Source organism: Dermacentor andersoni, chromosome 3 (assembly GCF_023375885.2).
Source record: "Dermacentor andersoni chromosome 3, qqDerAnde1_hic_scaffold, whole genome shotgun sequence".
In the NCBI taxonomy this organism is placed as follows: domain Eukaryota; kingdom Metazoa; phylum Arthropoda; class Arachnida; order Ixodida; family Ixodidae; genus Dermacentor; species Dermacentor andersoni.
In genome coordinates, this window is record NC_092816.1 from 99,537,751 (window position 1) to 99,557,532 (window position 19,782).

The 19,782-nt window shown below is 46.0% G+C and overlaps 1 protein-coding gene across 1 annotated transcript in view; it reads left to right on the forward strand.

Moving 5' to 3' along the window:
• Positions 1 to 5,584: 5,584 nt before the first annotated feature.
• Positions 5,585 to 19,782, forward strand: part of LOC129387033 (uncharacterized) — a 96,302-nt gene continuing 82,104 nt past the window's right edge. The window contains exons 1-2 of the mRNA XM_072286866.1: positions 5,585 to 5,701; positions 13,467 to 14,280. Coding sequence (XP_072142967.1) covers positions 5,585 to 5,701; positions 13,467 to 14,280 — 931 coding nt within the window. The remainder of the gene's footprint in view (positions 5,702 to 13,466; positions 14,281 to 19,782) is intronic.

The window sequence follows — 19,782 nt, forward strand, 5'->3', positions numbered from 1 at the left end:
CAGATTCATTCCTATAATTATCGGCCATGATATTTCTTCGTCCAAACATGTGACGATGTGTAAGAAAAACATCCCCTGCCTCATGCGTGTTCTTAAATAGGTGTAAAGACTGAAATGCATCTGTCTTAGCGATTTCTGCTCCAGCTGTACCAGGCGCTATTAGTTAATGAAACGTGATATAGCTCACCAGTACTTAAGGAAGTTGGACCTTCCTGCCTACCTTACCTAGAAAGTCACTGAGCGGGGGCTTTAAGGGTGTGCTTAGTTGTGCCATACGGCACGTAAAGTAAAGACAGAATCGCGGAAGAAGGGGTCTATCCTATTGAGGTATACCGTTGATGTGAGCCTCATCGTATATACCTGCGAACAGTTGACGGCGGTCTGTTACATGCGCCCAGACTGCGTTTCCTCACGGGCTATCGCTGGTTATAACAATTCATTCATGTTTGTCTTGCTCCAGCGAAGGTTTACTCTCACCAGCAAGTTTGTTCTCACCGCCCTCAGTGGCTTAGCGGCTATGGTGTTGCGCTGGCAAGCACGAGGTCGCGAGATCGAATCCGGGCCGCGGTGGCCGCACTCCGATGGTGGCGAAATGCGAAGACGCCCGTGTCCCGAACATTGGACGCACGTTCAACATACCCTGGTGCCCAACCTCATCCGAAGTCCCCCACCACGGCGTGCCTCATAACGATATCACCGTTTTGGCACGTAAAACCCTAGAATAAAACTACAATTCATTCAGTCGTTATTCTCAAGGCCACTACTGCATCTCTACTACTGGCCTCAGCAAGAAATAAAAACACACTCATGTGGTATGAGGCCACTAGCGCTGTCAAGCCTCTCTGAAGCATAAGGTTATACAGTGCATGTTTACACCGATGGGTGGACGTCCTAAGTGCCCTATACTCTGCCTCTGCTGTCCGACCTTAGTGGATTCGTGGAAATAAAAAACTCGACGGCGAGAAAAAGTCTATGGATTCGGCGGCTGCTGCCATGGAGAAATGAGGGCCATCTTGAAATACAGAGCCGTGGTACGGCGCAAACGAAAGGAAGGCTAACGCAGGCGCAAACTAACAAATTAAAATCGCTTTTTAGTTTCCGCCTGCATTCGTCTTCCTTTCTGTTGTGCCATACCGTTGCGCTGTATTTCCATACCGTTCCCATGTCAAAATACCAACTACCCCAACATTAAACTGTTTTGAACCATAAGGAAACCGTTCGTTGCATCTCTGAGCAACCAAATCAAACATGGGCCATTTTTGTGATGCTAAACGAGCATTACAGATTCTTGACAATATGACAAGACCAGGACCATAGAACCTGCTTAAGCAGTGGCTGAAGCTCAACTGTCCGACTTACAATATGGGCAACGCATAACATAACAGGGTAGCCAGCCGGTTTGAGAACTGCTAATCTCCCTGTCTTTCCGTTTATTCCTGCTTCCTGCATAACATAATAGCTGGTTCCTGCACACAGCGGTGTTGATGGAAATGTGCTCGCCTACACAGAAGTAAAATTGGCTCTCACCAATTCAGATTGTATTACAGTCCCATCAACAGAGCAGATCCCAACGGTATGCTAATCGAGAATAGGCGCATAGGTAAGGTAAGTTACTGGTCTTAGCCAGTACACCATCATCGGCGCCTTCATTCACTTCATCCCAAGCTTCGATTGAGGATACCACAAAAAATGCAAAGAACAAAAGCAAGTATTTTACACAAACTATGAATCACAGCGACCTTCACACAATTCTATCACCATCTTATTGGCGATGCGGGCAGCCCGAACTGTGAGAACTGCACCGTGCCGTTGACTATGGACAACGCGCGCTGTGGGTGTCCGTTGTACTTTCCAGAAGGACAATCAATGGGGGATTTGCCGACTGTCAACAGCCAGCCACTATCTAAACGCTTTCTTTTAGCCCCATTGTCATATAACTTCTGCTGTAAGGTAATAAGGCCACTGTAGGCTTTTTTCAAAGGCGGCATTTAACTATAGATATACTATTGTGATAGGCGTTTACAAGCAACTGTCAATATCTGTATTCATGCTATTTGTTTGATGTCATCATCATCTCGCCGTTCTGCTTCCTTTGTTCACCGATTTATTCTTCGCCAAGAGAGACTAGTGGGTTAGAATGTAATACTTCAGGTTGACTTGTCTGTTTATCTGTCATAATAAATATCTGTCTCTCTCTTTGCACTTAATGCACGTCTTTCCCTAGTGTTCGTTTTTGTTCATAATCTGATTCAAGATGTTCTCCGTGACCACTGGAATTACGGGCGACAGGGGGACTTCACTTGAGAATGGGCCCATACCACATGTGATCTCACGAGCACATTGGAGAAATATCTGTGTTCCAGGGAGGCCGTGGAAGGCTTCAGGTTTGTATGAGATTTCACAAAAAATAAGATTGTTGTTGTTTCTATTCCGACTAGTATTATTACTAGCGTCGAGCAGAGCACCGCACATCAATAATTCCTCGTGTTTTTTTTACACTGGTACGATATACCGTATGTCTTAGGTTACGCTTGTGTGCCGTTCTATACGCTCTGGTTGTAGAATGCTGTTTGCCGAGGCGACAACATTATTTAGAGCGCTCTGACGAGGGGAACTTTGTCTCATCAAAACGAGATATTGCAGCAGGACGGGTACCGCTACTTGCCCAAGGGCATAAACTTAGCAAGGCTAATCAAGAAAACGCGAAATCCGCGAATTCGCTATGCCACGCATCTAGCTTTATCTAGCTGACGTGGATAACCCAGCACAGGCATTGCATGAATGATTCACGTGCGGATCGGTGCTCCATGGCGATCGCCCGGCGTTCCTCACGCCTTAGAAACTCGAAGAGTGGGACTCCACCTCCAGTGGCAGTTTTAGCACTCACCTCAGCAGCACTTTTATCATTTTAGAAAAAGAGGCACGGATTCCGTCAGCGACACGTCGATCGGCCTATTTGGTAGCCAGACATGCCTTTCCTGAATTTTCTTTTTCTTTGCCGGGAAGAAAGTGTACGCATGCGCTACACTTTGTATATCTAAGCTTTGATGTTTTTCTCGGGCGACCCAATAAACCAGTTGAGAGTTAGAGCTCATAGTCTCCTGTCATCTCCTTTGTCCGTGTTTCTTTGCGCTATACTGGCTTCAAAACAGCACTTTTAATTGGCGGGCTCAAAACGCAGCTTGTTGGTACATATTTAGCAAATAATTAGAGCCAGTGGGAAAGGGCGGGACAAGATCAGACAGTCCAAGTAGTGCGCAGTTATTAAACGAACAGACTAACAAGAAGAGTGAAGAGCGCTATGACGTCATCTTATCGTGGTCCCATATTTTTTTACTCTGTTCGCAAATATTCTCTAATGGGAGTTCAGTCATCTTTCTCGCGACAAGTTAGATGTGCGACAAAGCCAACCAACATAACTTCTCATATGGCTCTGTGCAAGCGCAACTGATAATGGCTCTTTCCATATGGCTCTCTCCACTAATCCAAAGGTGGGTGTCTGAGCATTGGCATACTATATAAATTGGAATTTCACGTGAAATGTCGTTATTATCTGTGTTGCGATACCATTATAGCGACACTTGGCGGCGAATAGGACATCTGTCACTAAAAACGTGAAAGCATCCAAGCTGCGAGTCGCCATTGAGACGATCCTGTCCCCAGAGGACTAATTCATGGGAAACAGGTCCATTTAAGTAATTCAAGAGAGGGATGCTCCATGACAGGCAATGTTGCCTTATGGCAGTAATGACGAGAGTAGAATAACTTTGTGCGCTTTACAATCATACAATTTTTTAGGAAACTGTATGAATAAATACCATGACAGCCGCTTAAACGTTGTGTTAAACCTTGATATTGTGTTGAATGCTTCGCTGTTTAGTACAAACTGCCATTCTTTTCTGAAACTGATCTTTTGTCAGCTAACGTGAACCTGCTACGAAAAAAATGTCTTCTACCTATAGAGCCTGCAGTCCGGTTGAAAAAACTTCTGCTTTGAATTTCTGATATTGGATACTCAGATAGCATTCGTGTACAAAAAGATAATGAAACCATATTTGTGACGTTATATCTGTGATGTTATATCTGTGATGCCAAATTTCTTTGGACTGTCGATATGGCATGCTCATGAGGAAAGCGTTTTACGTAGTGAATGACGCCTTAAAATAGCGATATGATGCATACAGGTGCAAAATAAGCAGTACGCTTCTTTTATTCTTCGTAATCGTAATCTCAGCTTGTGCTACATGTTTCCAAACATACGACCGTTTCACAGGGTGCAATTTTCATTCAGCGACCCACAGATCGCTGTCGCTATGCGAATGCCGCAACCGTCGCCGCTCCCCTGGAGTTATGGTGGCTAGATGGGAAGGTGGGAAAATCGCATCGGGAAGCGCGCAGCTCGGGGTGCAACAGTAATTCACGACGATGATAAGAGGCGCCACCATGGCTTCTTCTTCACACTGGCGCAAATGTTCGCAACGGAATTACGCATGGGTCTGCTTCAGCTGAAATCCCGAGAGAACTCAGCTCATTACAATAGAAGGCGAATATATTCACTAAATAATGCACGTAGGCAACGCACACCTTGCCGAAGCGCTGGTATTTAAAGTGGATGGAAGCATGAACTGGTGAGCAGTGCTAGTAAGCAATATGCGTTGAGAGTATTGGGGAAAAATGCAGGGAAGTGATTAGTAGGACCAAACCCATTACAAGCCTAGGTAACGGCACAATGTAGAAATCGAAGTTTTAAGGAAGATGAAAACAACTAAGATGACGTGGTGAAAATGCTAAACTGAATAGCATGTATAGCATGCCTGATTAGCTCAAGCACGATAGGGGACCATTTTTTACCGGCCTGCTTCAAAGGGGACGCGAATAAATTATTATCATCATCATTTTATGGCTGCTTTCTGATGGAATGGCAGTAGGTTGCTGTTGTGACGCGGATTCTGCTGTGCTCACAGTATCGCAGTTTGTTTAGAAAACTTCTATGCATCTTCAAGAAAAAATCAATAACGAATCAACCTCTAAAACGCCAAACATATTGCCTTCGCCCTGAGTGTGACTTCATGGGAGCCGTTGTTCCGGTCAAGCAAGCTGCTAGAACGATGCTTAATTTATTCGTGCGGATGGTGATATGTTTAGCAGTGACACCTCTGTTTGAACGCATTTTGTGTTATTAACTGTGAACATGCCTGACAATCTCGAGGACCAATTTTTTTACTTGCTGGATTAAAATAATTTAGTATTCCTAGTTACTAGTTATTTGGTAAATATATTTACGTAACCAGTTTTGTATAGCCCGAAGATTTATCAGGAATACCATGTGCTGCAAGTGCTCGAGAGCGATCATTCAGTCACCTGTTTCCAAAATGCCTGCCGATGCCGGCCTTATCAAGGAAGTAGAGATTGGAGGACAATGCTTTACCCATTTGGTGAAATAAAGACAGTTATCGCGAACGCTGACTGAGTGAGTAACAAATTTGTTAATCGAAACACTAAGAGGTAAGGGAGGCTAAGCTACGTAGCTGCCAGGCTGTGCTTCTCGATGACGTCTTCAGCTCGTGCCACGACCCGCGTCAGGATGTCTCGGCCGGTGTTGGAGAAAAAGGCCTCTCATTGTTCCTTGGTTGGGGGTGCCGAGACGAGGTCGGCGGGCGGGAAATCATCTGGGCAACTCCAGAAGATGCTGCTCAGCGAGGCAACGCCGAATGGAATACACACGTTTCAGCACAGCTAAGCTTCGGCAATCTAAATCCAAGCAGCATACTTGAGTTGATTTCTGCGTTAAAAAACAATCGGTTCACTCCACTTCGTTGCCTGTGACTTTTCAACGATAGTACTGACAGCCACATAACGTTCTGTGAATTGACAAGCCTACATTACCTCGTAAAAGTTGAGGACAATACAAGAGAATGCAAACGGCACCAAATGAACCGTTTGAATCTTCCTTGTGTTGCCTGAATGTGCATTCCTATATGTGTTCTTCTGACTGTGATTCTGAACTGCCTGTTACGTGACGTTCATGATATACCAAAATTAACACAATAATTTCCTCGACACTTTGTTTTTATTAGTGTGACGAGAGTGTAGCCACTCAGAATACCTGCACTCACCAACCACTGAACTTTAAAGTGATAGCCGAAAACTAATTTGCTGTATATGCTTTAGAATGGTTAAATAATGTGCGAGCATTTTGTAAAGGTATGCATTTACTGGGCACCTCAGTAAATGCCACCCGTCTCGGATCGGAGCACGTGGCGCTCCCGCGGCAGCGTTCTGGTCATCTTTCTTGCAGAGTTCATTTTCATATTTGCGTCTGTTCTTAATGCCCTGCTTCTTATTCTTACAGGCAAACATCTAAGGCCACGAGCGGAAATTCGACGTCGAATATTCATAGGGTGACAGCCATAGCGCCAAAGCGGCGATCTATTCGACAGTAGACCGCTTGCTGGCATTATCTTCTCTTACGCTGCACGACCACCAGTGCTGCCGCCTCGGCTTCTCGCCACCATGACTGAGTTCCTCCAAGTCGATCGTACCGTTGAAGAGTCGCAAGCGATCGGCGTGATTTTAGGCGAGGCTAGATTCAGGCCACTATAACGTAAAGCTCTTCCAAACTTTTGTATTCCGATTCTGCAATCAGCCTCCACGATTGGTCAAAAAATTTTCGGACGACCTGCACTTCGCCTGTCAGTCACGCGATGTCACGAAGACCACGATAGCTCTCCGTCTGATATGACGCAGATATGCTGAGTACGCGTGCTTAGACCAAACAAAAGATTACTGACTATTTCTAATTCAGCACAATTTCGCCGTTAGCCCTCTGCTATTGGGCAAAAGCTCTCGGGCTGCACCCACTTCGCCTGTCTGTCACGCGACGTCATAAAACCGCGAAAACTCACCGCGTTCAAGTGACATGTATGCGTTAAGGATGCATTAATATGCAAAACAAAACAGATTTTTTTTTCTGGATAGCCACAGACTGCTCTATTCCAAAAGGAATAGAAGATGGCTGCTCGTCGAACGCTCAGGCACTGGCTACTCGCACGTGTCGGCGAGCATACATATATTGGCACATAATGACTGTTATTGCGTGACCGTATAAATGTATCGAGCCCTTTCGGTACGTGTACAACATTGCTCTGCCATCTCTTCTCTGCTGAGTATCCGTTTTAGTATCCTTCGTAACCTTCCGTTGCACGCCACCGCGGTTTTCGACCAGCCACCCCAAGCTAAGTAAGGGGAAGCGGACCTATTGCAGACGTCGGCGCCACCTTCTGGATCTTGTTATCTATTTTCACTGGGCTGGCTTGGCCCCATCCAAACCATCTTCACTTTAGCGTACTCGTCACCTTTTGTAAACCGATTAGATAAGAAAAATTGTTCTATATAGGCAATGTTATTCGTTTTGAAAGCAAAGACAACCGACCTGTTATAAACGAGGAGAACGTTCGATTGGGCGGTTCAGACAACGCGGGGGGTTACCGCGTGCTGCTTGCGTTTATGTACATCGGACGTCAGGAGTCTGAAATAAAAATAAATTGGAATAGCTTTATTTCATAGGGCCCTAAATGTCGCAAAATAAGAGTTTTTCTGCCGACGCCTAGTTATGACGTGTGCGCCCGCGTTTCTTCTATTCCGCAATTTGCAATATTTACGGTTGCACGCTACTAAAGACCAGGAATGATGCTGCTTATAGTAGCATTATATAAACAACAAACCTAGGAGCCCTGTAACGTAAAACTATTCCAATATGTTTGTACTGCAATCTCCTGACGTCAAATTTCACTAACGGCCGACGCATGTATCGGGCGGTGACCCGCAGGGTTGCCTGAAGAGTCCAATCAAGCGCTCCCATGGTTTATAGCAAGTCACTTTTCTTTGCTTGAAAAACGAATAACATTGCCTACATTGAGTGGCTTATCTTATCTAATTGGCTGAAAAGAGGCGAGCAGCACGCTCAATGGAGAGGGATTCGATGGGGCCGAGCCAGTGCACTGGAAATCGATAACCGGACGAACAGAGGGGCGCCGGCGTCTGCGATATGTCCGCTGTTCCTTACTTAGCTTGCGGTGGCTGGTTGAAAATCGCGATGGCCTGAAACGGAAGGCTAAGAATGCCGCTAATCCGAATCCTCAGCAACGAAGAGTTCGCAGAACGAGGTCGTAAACATGCCGAAAGTAATCAAAAACGTTACACGACCACACAAAAAGCTTTATTGTACGCAGATAAACCCACGCACTCCGGCAAGTGCGAGTAGCCAGTGCCTGTGCGATCGGTGGCAGCCATCTTTTATTCCTTTCGGAAGGGGACAGCCTGCGGCTATTCAGAATAAAATTCAGTTTTGTCGGGCATATTATAGCATCTTTAACGCGTTCACGTCACATTGACCTGGTCAGTTCGCGCGGTATTGTGACGCCGCGTAACAGGCAGGTGAAGTGGGTGCATCCCTAAATATTTTGACCAATAGCCAATGTCTAACGGCTAAAAGGCGTCGAATGAGAAATAACTATATTTCTTTGTTCTTTCCAATCATGCATAATCAGTGTGTTCACGTTTTATCAGGTGGGGAGCTATTACGGTTTTCGTGACATCGCGGGACAGACAGGCGAAGTAGGGGTGGTTGAAAACAGTTTTTGACCAATCGCGGAGGGCTGATTGCAGAATTGGAATAAAGAAGTTTGGAATAGACTTACATTATATTGCTCGTGATCATGTGACCGCTTTTCATTTTTATCTTATGCTAACAATAGAGTGCGTGAACACATTTTGGGCAGAGGATCACGTTGTGCCTGCGCCGGCCGAGATCGCGCAGTCTTCGACGCGTGATACGACTGCCAGTGAAAACCGCTCTGCGGCATTCGCAGCAGCAGCAATTTATTTCCGCGCTCAATTCGTACCAATTCAAACAGTCAGTTCACGTGCTAAAGTCACCGGGTTCCATTTCCTTGATGCAGGGCGTTTCCAAGGCTGACTTGATGGGGAGCGCAATCATGGGCGTTGCAGGCATCGAACCACTATGGCAAATTAGATGAGGCCGTTGGAAAACCATCAGGGTTTGTAGCGTGAAGTGTACTGTCCATTCCACTCAGACCACAGACACCGCTCATGGCAGCACTAGGAGGGAGAGCGTTGGCATGACTCCACTGTAAACACTGATTATGCCCCGGAACGCTGGGTTGCGTTCATTCCGCTTCGTCATTTTTGCAGTTACACGCACTGCCCGTCTTGCACCCCCCGTCTATGGGGACCTTATATTAATATTGTTTCCCGCAAAAATTACTGGAGATATCTCTAGCTTTAGTGCATGCGGAAGCTGCAGCGACGGCGGTTGAGCCAGAGTAGGAATAAAGATTTGTACAATGATTTGCCTAAGCATGGTCCTTCGGGCGTCCAGACGGCTTTGTGACTTGGTGAGCCAAATATATATAGTAAGCACGTTATTGTGAATATGCCCATAATTCTACTGCCATAAACAGTTTAGGGGAGAAGTATTGCTTCACAATGTGAAGAAATCAGGAAGATAAAGGCGCAGTAAGCAGTCACAAACACGTCTCAATCCGCAAGACCGAATATCACACAAATCCACATACTAAGCATCATTCCCGTATGGAAGCTGAACCATCGCAGCGCCAGAGATTCCTCGAGCAATTATTGTCTGAAATTCTATGCTTCTACCCCTTCACACACAAATGTTGCACGCATTGTCGATAGCGTGTCGTAACACCGGCGGCACCAACGTCGCCATTGCGCCTCACCGTTTCAATTATAAATAATTAAATAATAAATTTAGGTCTTTTACGACTGGCCCATTGAATGTTGCGATCCATCATGCCTTTTGTTGAATTCAGAGCCCCTTTTCAATAGCTCCTATTCCGAAAACTGTTTAAATAGTTGGAGGGAACCCAAGAAGTTGTCTAAATTTTGTTTCTTTTGCAAATGCTTTACTTCGTTTATTTCAAATTTCGTGTTCCATGAAGTTTTCGTCTTTCTTACGCCATGAATACATTTGGTACCTAACGCATTCTACAATCATCCAAGAAATATTTACATGTCCTTGACCTCTGACTGACTTCCCAATGCTGTTTTCCTCTCATTGGTTTCACTCCCAATCTAACTGCTGTTAGTGTGCGAGACCTCACATTAAAATTTTATGCAATGTAGTGAACATTGTAATCGCTGCCTGCTAGAAATCTGCGCCAGGGTAAGATTTCTTTAGCCGCATTATTAGGGCCGTTTGCTCCGATGAAACTGAAGTACGAAATGAACAGCGTAAGCCCGACAGAACCCACAATTTCAAATGAACACCACGACTTTACGCCTTGCTCGTAAAAAGTCGTATAGCAGCGAAAGGAGGGCTACTACCTACAGGTGGACCAAACTTTCCAATTTCTAAGCGAGAATGTGCAAAAGTAGCGAGAGCGCTCCCATGCACATCTAGTTTGAGTTTTCCGAGGTGCCAGCCCCCATTGTGTTGATATGTAAACCTGCAGGCAGCAGCTACAATCACGGTCGACCTTCATTCCTCACACCGGACAAACTCGAAAAGCACGTCTCCAACCTCCAACAGCACCTCTAATTGGATGATTGAAAGTATAGCTTGTTGGTGCACATTAACGAGAACACTTAAGAACAGCGGGAAGCGACGGCACAAGATTACACAACACAAGTGCACTGCTCTAGTGATGCATATACTTGCTCAGGGTTTGCGAACTTTTCTCAAAAACTCTCTAACAGCATGCCGAGCATGTTTTTAAAGACCCAGTAGGATACCCGCGAAGCATGGCTACGTAATCACGCCTATTTCTCCACTCAAGCGCCACTGAACAAATTCGGGGGTCTGACCATTGAGACAATATAGAAAGTTCGATTTCTCGTGACATTTCGTTACTGTATGTGTGTCGATGGGCTTGACTACAGATGCTTCGCGGTGAATCTGACAACTCCCTACGCGCGTGGTAACATCCTTCTGGCGATCTCTCATCCGGAACGACCCCCTTCCCAGAGGGCTAGCCTGTGGCGCAGATATATATTTACCCAATTTAAGGCGAGCATACGCCATGATAGAGATTGTCATCGCCTCATGGCAGTGGCGATGGCAATGCAATGACCTTGAGCACTTTCCATCTCCTCCGCAACTGAAATGATCTGCGCAAGAGAAGTAAAGCCAAGTGTTCTTTATACGCGTCCTGCGAATGCGAAGGACTTAAAGGCATTCCAGTAAATCTACCGGTCGGGCCACTGGCTAAGTCAGCGACACTGAACTTTCTGTGTAGCATGAGGCCGGTTTGTGTACCGTACACTGAATTGATTGCGTCACTCACTCTGTTAATTTATCAGCTCATCTTTCTTCTTTCTCTTTTCTATCCACCCTTAAATATTTATCCCAGATGTTACTTCGGCTTACGTCTCCACCGTTCTTATCATTAAACTTTTCTCCCTGGTCTTTGTCGGTTCACGCGTGAAGCCTCCTCCTGTTATTGCTATTCCACAATCAGCCCTCCAGCCATCTTATAAATATATTTTTGTTTGAGTCTTTGTCCGGTACCGATGAGGCGGAGCAAACGTGTATTTTTTCATCCGCTTTTGTTATTTGATCCTTTCCGTCGTTTTTGTGTCAATTTTAGAAATAACGTTAGCATTCTCATTACCCTTAGAAAAACAGAAAGTTGGCCATACTAGAGTGTATACACATGAAAGCAAGAAGTGCACTGCTACAGCAAAGTCTGTTTATCAGAATTTACTTACTGCTATTTGCTTAGTCTATTGAGTTATTTTCATGCTATAGTGTGCCTCTCAGACACAGGACTATACAATGTTCTATTTCTGTTTTATTATTCCTTTTCGCTTAGCATACTGCATATGCTTCGAAAGTTATGTTTATGGTGAGAGCTAAGGTGTCAATTAGGCGGCATTATAGGATTTTGTCGCGATAACGAGGATAACAAGTTAAAAGTTGCATTTGGTTTCTTCTTTGACGAATAGAGCCGTTCATGAAGCTATGACTTTTTTGTTTTCTTTATACCGTTAGAACTTTATTTTTTCTTTCACTTTCTTCCCGTGTCCACCGATTAAAAGGCTCTTTTTTCACTTGTAGCGCTGAATGTAGACGCTTGAGTAAGGTAAAATCTACACTGTAATCGCGCTGCATTTGCACTAAAACATTGTATATTTTTAGGTTTCAACCAACAGGTTGAGTACAAACATTCCTATGCACAATAACGGAATGCGAATTATATTCACAATTTTGAATAATAAGCTGTCATTAACCATCGAGTTACCAGTGCAGTGTATTTTCATGAAAAATTACGTGACATTACACACACGCCACTAGATAAAAAATCAAGACTAAGTGGCGGCATTCAATTTTCCTCTATGGAGGATTTATTTAGCCGCTTCGCATTACATGGATTCCACCTTGTGCAAGTGGCTCTTCCCAATTCTGTTTTCGTCAATTAGAACTCGTAATACGTGCTTCACAATGACGTCTTACTCTGCTCTCGCATTACAACATTCGATGCTACGTGACCCTTCACTGCGGGGCTGCGCCGCCCTCACAAGCTCTCCAGGATACTTTTTCCCATATCTTTTTTGAGATCTCTCATTAGCATCCTTTCAAGGTAAAGGCGCGGTGCTTTACTACTGTTTGGCCAATGCCCACTGTCAGACGTAACTCCGGTTTTGCTTCTTTACAAATACATACGGAATAGCAAAATGGGTCTAGGCTCTATTTTTTTATCCATTTTGTTTTGTATTTTCACATTGGTGGAGACCGTGAAGGAAGATTTTTTGTATAAAAGAGGACACGGACTGCACAGATTCAGCAGTTGGCTCAACAGCAGCTCTAAAGTCCCCATGGTTAGGAAGCCTGTCCTTCTGATTCCTGTAAAACTAAACAAACCTTCCGATAATTGCATCATTGAAAGATGCAAGCTATGCAGCATTAGTAATGCAGGGCATATTCCAATTTATAACCGCTGTTACAGAAGTAGGGTACATGGCTGATTACATTTTGAATTCTCAACATCGCTTGGTAACTAGTTATGACGTAAAAACGTACCTGCAAGGTAAACGGGCAGGTTTGCTTATACTCTGCGGTGCAGAAGGTTGCAGGATGTTCGAACAACTATGTGATAAGTTTGAAAATGCTTCAGAGTCATAAGATGGACACTTACTGAAAGTTCTGCGATTCACGTTGACCAAAATGTTGAACTATAGGTTTCCTTTGCAGCAACTGCTACGATCGGCTGGATGTCTCCTTTTCCCTTTATTAATTACCTCTCTCCACCATGCGGGATTCCGAAGGACTATTAGGTCATCTAGATAACTTTACAGGAAATAATAACTTCAACAGCAACACATCAATAACAACTATATTGTCTGCAGTAGCACTTCATGAAAGTATTTTTAAATATAGAATTAGAAAATATCAGTAGATATGAAAGAAATATTTCATCTTGTAGCATTCAGTCAAGAACATCAAAAAAGCTGAATCTGCGTTTGTGTATTGCAAGAGTCATAAGAACAACCTCACAATTGAGCTCAGCTTGACAGGATATATACACGCAACACCGCAGATCCGTGCCTGCGTCCTCTTGGCTCTTGCCACCAGCGCTTTCGCTGGATATACCGGCTACGGTATCGGCTACGGTGGTCTCGGATACGGTGGTCTTGGATACACTGGTCTCGGATACGGCTATGGTCTCGGCCACGCCTACGGTGGTCTTGGATATGGTTACGGTCTCGGCTACGCCGGCTATGCTCCAGCAGTGCACACCGTCGCCCACGCTGCTCCAGCTGTCGCTACCGTTGCCCACGCCCCAGTCGCCTCCTATGCCGTTGCTCCAGCCGTGACCAGGGTTGCCGCCTACCATGCCGCCCCAGCTGTTGCCACTTACGCCGCTGCTCCAGCTGTCGCCACCTACACTGCTGCTCCAGCCGTGACCAAGGTTGCTACCACCTACCACGCCCCAGCTGTCACCGCCGTGGCTCACGCTCCAGTCGCCACTTACGCTGCTGCTCCAGCCGTGGCTACTTACGCCGCTGCCCCAGCTGTAACTGCCGTTCACCACGCCCCGGCTGTGGCCACTGTCGCCCATGCCGCTCCAGTTGTTGCCGGCTACCACGCCTCCCCAGTGTACAACTACGGCGTTGGCACTCTCGGCTACGGTGCTGGCCACTACGGTTACGGTCACGGTCTCCTCGGCTATGGCCTGAACTACGGCTACGGCCTTGGCTCTCCCTTCCACTACGGTGCCCTTCTCCGCAAGAAGAAGTGTGAGTATACATTTTGCTTGCTCAGCTGGTAGTTTAGTGTAAAACGATATATGAATTTCGTTGCGTTAGTAATGACAGCCTCTTTTGAAGACTAAAAAGCTGCATTGGCTGTGCTGAAAGAAGTGGTGCACCTGTTTCATTTTCAAGGATAGCTGTATTGTGTTTGTTTCACCCAAGAAAACATGCAGAATATATGCAAAAGACTTTTAATGATGGGATGATTTTTGTTAATACTGCGGACTAACAATATCTTTTCTCTTCTTTTGATTTTTGCAGAAACCATTCAAATGTAACTTATTTGAAAAAGAAGACAAGTTCAAGGCGCCTCCTTGATGGAAAAATAAACTTGTTCATCACAACGATACCGTTTCGCCTTCCCTTATTTGATTGCATGTTTCGCTATATGAACTGAAGCGCAAGCATGGAAGGTGCTGTTTGAGGGACTGACGTTTACTCAATATGTTGAGCGTTTACTAGGCTCCGTTGCTTTATTGTACAGGAGGAACTGTCTCCGAGGAAGCCCATTTGGTACCGATTTCTTTTAAAGTGACAGCTTTCTTGGGCCCTTCCCACCACGTAGCGGTTTGCAAATATCCGGCCATTTACTGCCAACTTAATATAGCGGATGTGTTTAAGTGCTTCTAAGCGCCCCTTCAACGTAGCAGCAAATTAGGTTTTATAACCTTTGTATGGTGACCAAGCATGCTCCGTTCCCCTCTGCGTCACAAAAAACAACTTCCTAGAGAAAGCCACTGTTTACAATGTCGGATCCAACGCATTTGTAAACTACACCGATGTGTTCTTGCAGTGGTAATTACAGATAAAGTATTCTCTTATTTACTTTGTTTCCTTCGATGTAACCACTGAGTATTTGCCATTGGTAGAATTTGAGGGCTTAACAAAAATTCTCTCCTCGAGAGTTATCATGGTAAACAAACCGACTACGCAATTTAAGTATTAAAAGAAAACACACAGGACGTTTAAAGTTGTGTGTGTGTGCTCGTTTTTGGTCAATGATCCAGAATTGACTTGTCCCACAACGGCGCCTACATTAAACTCTTCAATCGAATCGAAACGGAACTCAATTTTCCATTGCATCCTATAGGCGTCAGCAATAAACAGAGCTTCGCTTCCCATCCATTGCAACACGTCCATTGAACGCATGTGCAATAACGACGGGGCCGGATTGTCGAAGTCTCGGAGGAAGATCAGATGCAAGAAAAGAATAGAGATACTTTTTTTGGCAACTGATGTAAAAAAGATGTGTATGTGAAGACGCAATATATATATATATATATTGCGAAGAAGTGCACTTTGCCTAGGGCACTTGCACAGCGAGCGCGAGCAGAAGACGACGAGGAAGAGAAGAGCCTGCCCAAGGAACAGGTGCAGTCTCTGTAGTTTTCATTACAATGGCGTAGGCGAGAACCATGGATTCAACGGATCTTAATTCAGTGTAGACGTCTCCATCTACAGTGAATCTGCCTTAAGGTGTTCCAGCCTTAAATGTGCCCTCGAGGTTCTTCTACGTGCTGAGTCCCTCCTGCTAAGAAACCACGTGCGCACTTCCTCAGTTATGGAGCCGGCCTCCCTACCACCGTCGCAAGCACCCCGTGCCTCGTCTGGGGACGGCATCCACGCATCCTCGGCGGCTCTAGGGCAGGTTTCTCGTCCAAACCATCGTAATGTTGACAGAATATCTCTAGGTTAGGACGAGCGCCTTCGCATCCGTCCGTGGTTGCGTCCTGTCTGAGGACGCCCTGAGCGCTTCCCTAGGCTAGGATCTCTTCACGGGCACTACTTCAACCTTAGAGCCACCAAGGTATGCATCAACGCTTCATTGGCGGTAGAACTGGCTGCTGTGACAATTACAATGGCCGCGCTGTCAATGGACACCACCCATGGGTCCTTGGGCAGCTTGACTGGTAGTCTGACGGAGATGAGGCGCTGCGACTTCCAGCAGCCGGTATTCGTGAAAATATCGGCGTTTCGCCGCTTTCAAGATAACGCCATCTTTTCGGTTGTCAATAACGATGCCCTGGGAGAATGTCATGCTTGGCAAGACCACAAAAGATGGCTTGTTGCAGCAAAACTACTTTTTGACTTTTTGGTGTATGTCGCTTGAAACGCAGCTTGGGCTTGTTGGTTTTCCACCCTGGTGTTAACAGCGCAAAACGTAGACGAGACATGAGACGAGAAGACGACACCACAAGCGCTGTTCTAGCGAAATACATTAGTATTATAGCGCAATACCTCTCTAGTACCTCGGGCCCTTTTCAATGTTTCACTCTCGACTTCTCAGCCCTCATTGCCCTCATTGCCAACGCTGTCTGCCGAGAGAGAACAATGTCGTTCTGCGCCCGTGTGAAGATTCTTCCGACGCAAGTGATTGCCCTCCTTGGAGGGCATGCACCCTCTGATAGCCATGGTGGAAGATGTTTGAAAAAAATACCGCTTGTGGTGTCGTCTTCTCGTCTCTTGTCTGATCTCCATTTTGCGCTGTTAACACCAGCATTTTGTGGTGCCACCAAGGCGTGGGACAACTTCGAAGGCGTCAAGCAGCGGTCCTCGCCTAAATGGAGTGCAGCTCTGATTGCCGCTTCCCACCACACCTTATGCCTGCGCGGCCCCTACATCCCCGACCATGAGCTGCGACTCGTCGTCGTTGAAGAACGCGGCCGAGAAGCAATGGTTCAGCACCAGTGGCAGCAAATCGAGCGCTCATTTGCGTTAGTCATTGGTCTCCGATTTGAGCTCAGCGTCAGCGTATATCGCCACCCATAGCGGACCCAGCAGCAAGGCCTCCGAAACGGGAGACGAAGCTGCTGCAACAGCGGCGTCGGCAGGAGTAGCGTCGGCAGAAGAGGCATGCGGTGGCAATGCGGGCTATGTTTAGTACTGCGACCCTTGGGAAACTGGCGCAGCCACCATATCTCTGCGGCTGCTCAGGGCTGGAGAGCAGCACAAGAATGCCACTCCGATGTACACCAACACTGCCGCAAGCAGAGGGCGGTGCGCCCTCCACCAGCGAGATATTCTGGCCGCGGTGTATCTATCAGACGGCCTTCGACGCGCGCGTCAAGCTGCGAGATCTGGACCAGGATTTGGCCCGAATGGCCCAGAGCCGTGTACACCTCGCTGGGTTGCAGCAGCAGCCGCATGCAGGCTCCCTCTACCCGCTACCTTCGTCGTTATCGGGAGTGTCAGTTAGTACATGTAGCCAGGGTGACACCACAAGACAACCTTCTCTGCAGGACGCCCGATGCCTGATGACACCACAGCACCAGGGGAGCAATAGCAGGAAGGCAATGCTGAGCGGCGGGTCTCGTACAACGACAAGCGGTATCCTGCTGCAAGACCACAGCTTACACATACTCAAAGCCCTAGCTCGCATTCGAGACCAGAAAGCGACTACGAATGCTTATCGTACTTGCGAAGGATTGAGGGCAGCAATGGGGACAAGCCTCCGCAAGTCTCCGACCATAGATCTCGGCCAGCACTGCAATCACCCACGCAGCTACCGGCAGGAGTTCCGCCCTCGCTACCAAGAAGCACGCTACGGCTGAGCAAATCGACTGCTTATTGGGCGGTATCTCTTGTCGCACGTGCCCAATTGCGGCGGGATAATCTTCGGCGAGACCTGCGACCAGTGCGCTAGAGATAATGCCACCCACCATAGGAGCTTTTTGAGCGCTGGACGGCTTTCATGTGATGACTACAATCCCTGGACATGCGGCCTGCATGCTTGGTGTGGCTGAAAGCAGCACCGAAAACATGCAGTGGGAAAACAAATCTAACTTGACCAAGGGCCCTCGCACAGGGAACAGGACGAGAAGACGACGGGGCGAGAAAAGAAGAGCCTGCCCAAGGAACTTCTGTTTTCAGTCCTCTTTTCATTACATTCTATATATATATATATATATATATATATATATATATATATATATATATATATATATATATATATATATATATATATATATATATATATAATGTAATGAAATGAGGACTGAAAACAGAAGTTCCTTGGGCTTGATAAACTTGACAAGCGGCTTGATAAACTCCTACTGTCACTATAAAAGAACCGTCTCTAACATCATCAGGGAATTCAAAAGAGATGGTAAACTCGCCGAAAAAGCAATGCACTCATTAGTGCCTCACAGTTCAGTCGTAGCAAGGTTTTACTTACAACCCAAAATACACACGACTAATAACCCCTGTCGCACTGTTGTGTCATGCGTTGAATCTGTCACCGAGCCACTCTCGAGTTATGTCAAAAGCTTGATTAAGGGATATTCTTTCTACTTTTCCTTCTTGTCTAAAGGGCACTTCCCACTTCCCAGCCGATATTATTAAACTTAACATCGCCTATGGCTCGTTCCTGGGTACACTGAATGTCTTCTCCCTTTTAACTAACATTCCCAACGACGACGGCACCTCATCAGTCATTAACGCTGACAATGACTCAACGCTTGATAAAATCTGTCGATACAGATTTGTCAAAGTGACCTCCTATAAACGAGGTGAGTGTTTCATAGGGATGTTCAGACAACGCTGCGGGCCACCGCGTGATGCTTGCGTTGTTGATTGTGTACATTCGACGTGTGGAGTTTGCAATAAAAAGAAATTGGAATAGTTTTATTTTAGAGGGCCTTAAGTGTCGCAAAATGAGAGTTTTTCTGCCGACATCTCTTTATGACGAGTTCCGCCCATATTTCTTTCATTCCGCAATTAGCAATATTTACGGTTGAACGCTACTAAAACCACAAATGATATTGCTTATTGTAACATTAAATGAATAACGACCGTTGATCGTGTGACCGATTTTCACTTTTCTTTTATGCTAACAATAGGGTGCGTGAATACATTGAGGGCGGAGGATCGGCTTGTGCTTGAGCCGGCGGAGATCGTGCGGTCTTCGACGCATGAGAAGACTGTAAGCGAAAACGGCTCTGTGACACACGCGGCCGGAGCGATTTTTTCTCGCTCAAGTCGTAGCAATTGAAACAGTCTCTTCACGTACTAAAGTCACTGGCTTTTCACTGCCTTGATGCAGGGCGTTTCCAAGGCCGAGATGATGAGAAGCGCTACCTAGGGCATGAGACCGCTATGGAGAACTAGATGAGACGGTTGGAAAACCATCAACATTTGTAGCTAGAAGTGTACTGTCCGTTTGCCTCAGACCACAGACACCACTCATGGCAGCATTAGAAGGCAGAACGCTGGCCTGACTCCAATATAAAGACTGATTCTTCGGAGCGCTGCGTTGCGTTCATTCCTCTTCGTCACAAGTCTATGGAGTCCTTTTAATAATATAGTTTCCACTAAACATTAGTGGAGAAATCGCTAGCTGTAGTTTATGAAGAAGCTGCAGCAACGACGGTTGAGCCAACGTAGGAATAAAGGTTTGTACAATGATTTGCCTAAGCATGGTCCTTCGGGCATCAAGACGGCTTTGTGACTTGGTGAGCCAATAATATATAATAACCAAGTTATATTAGA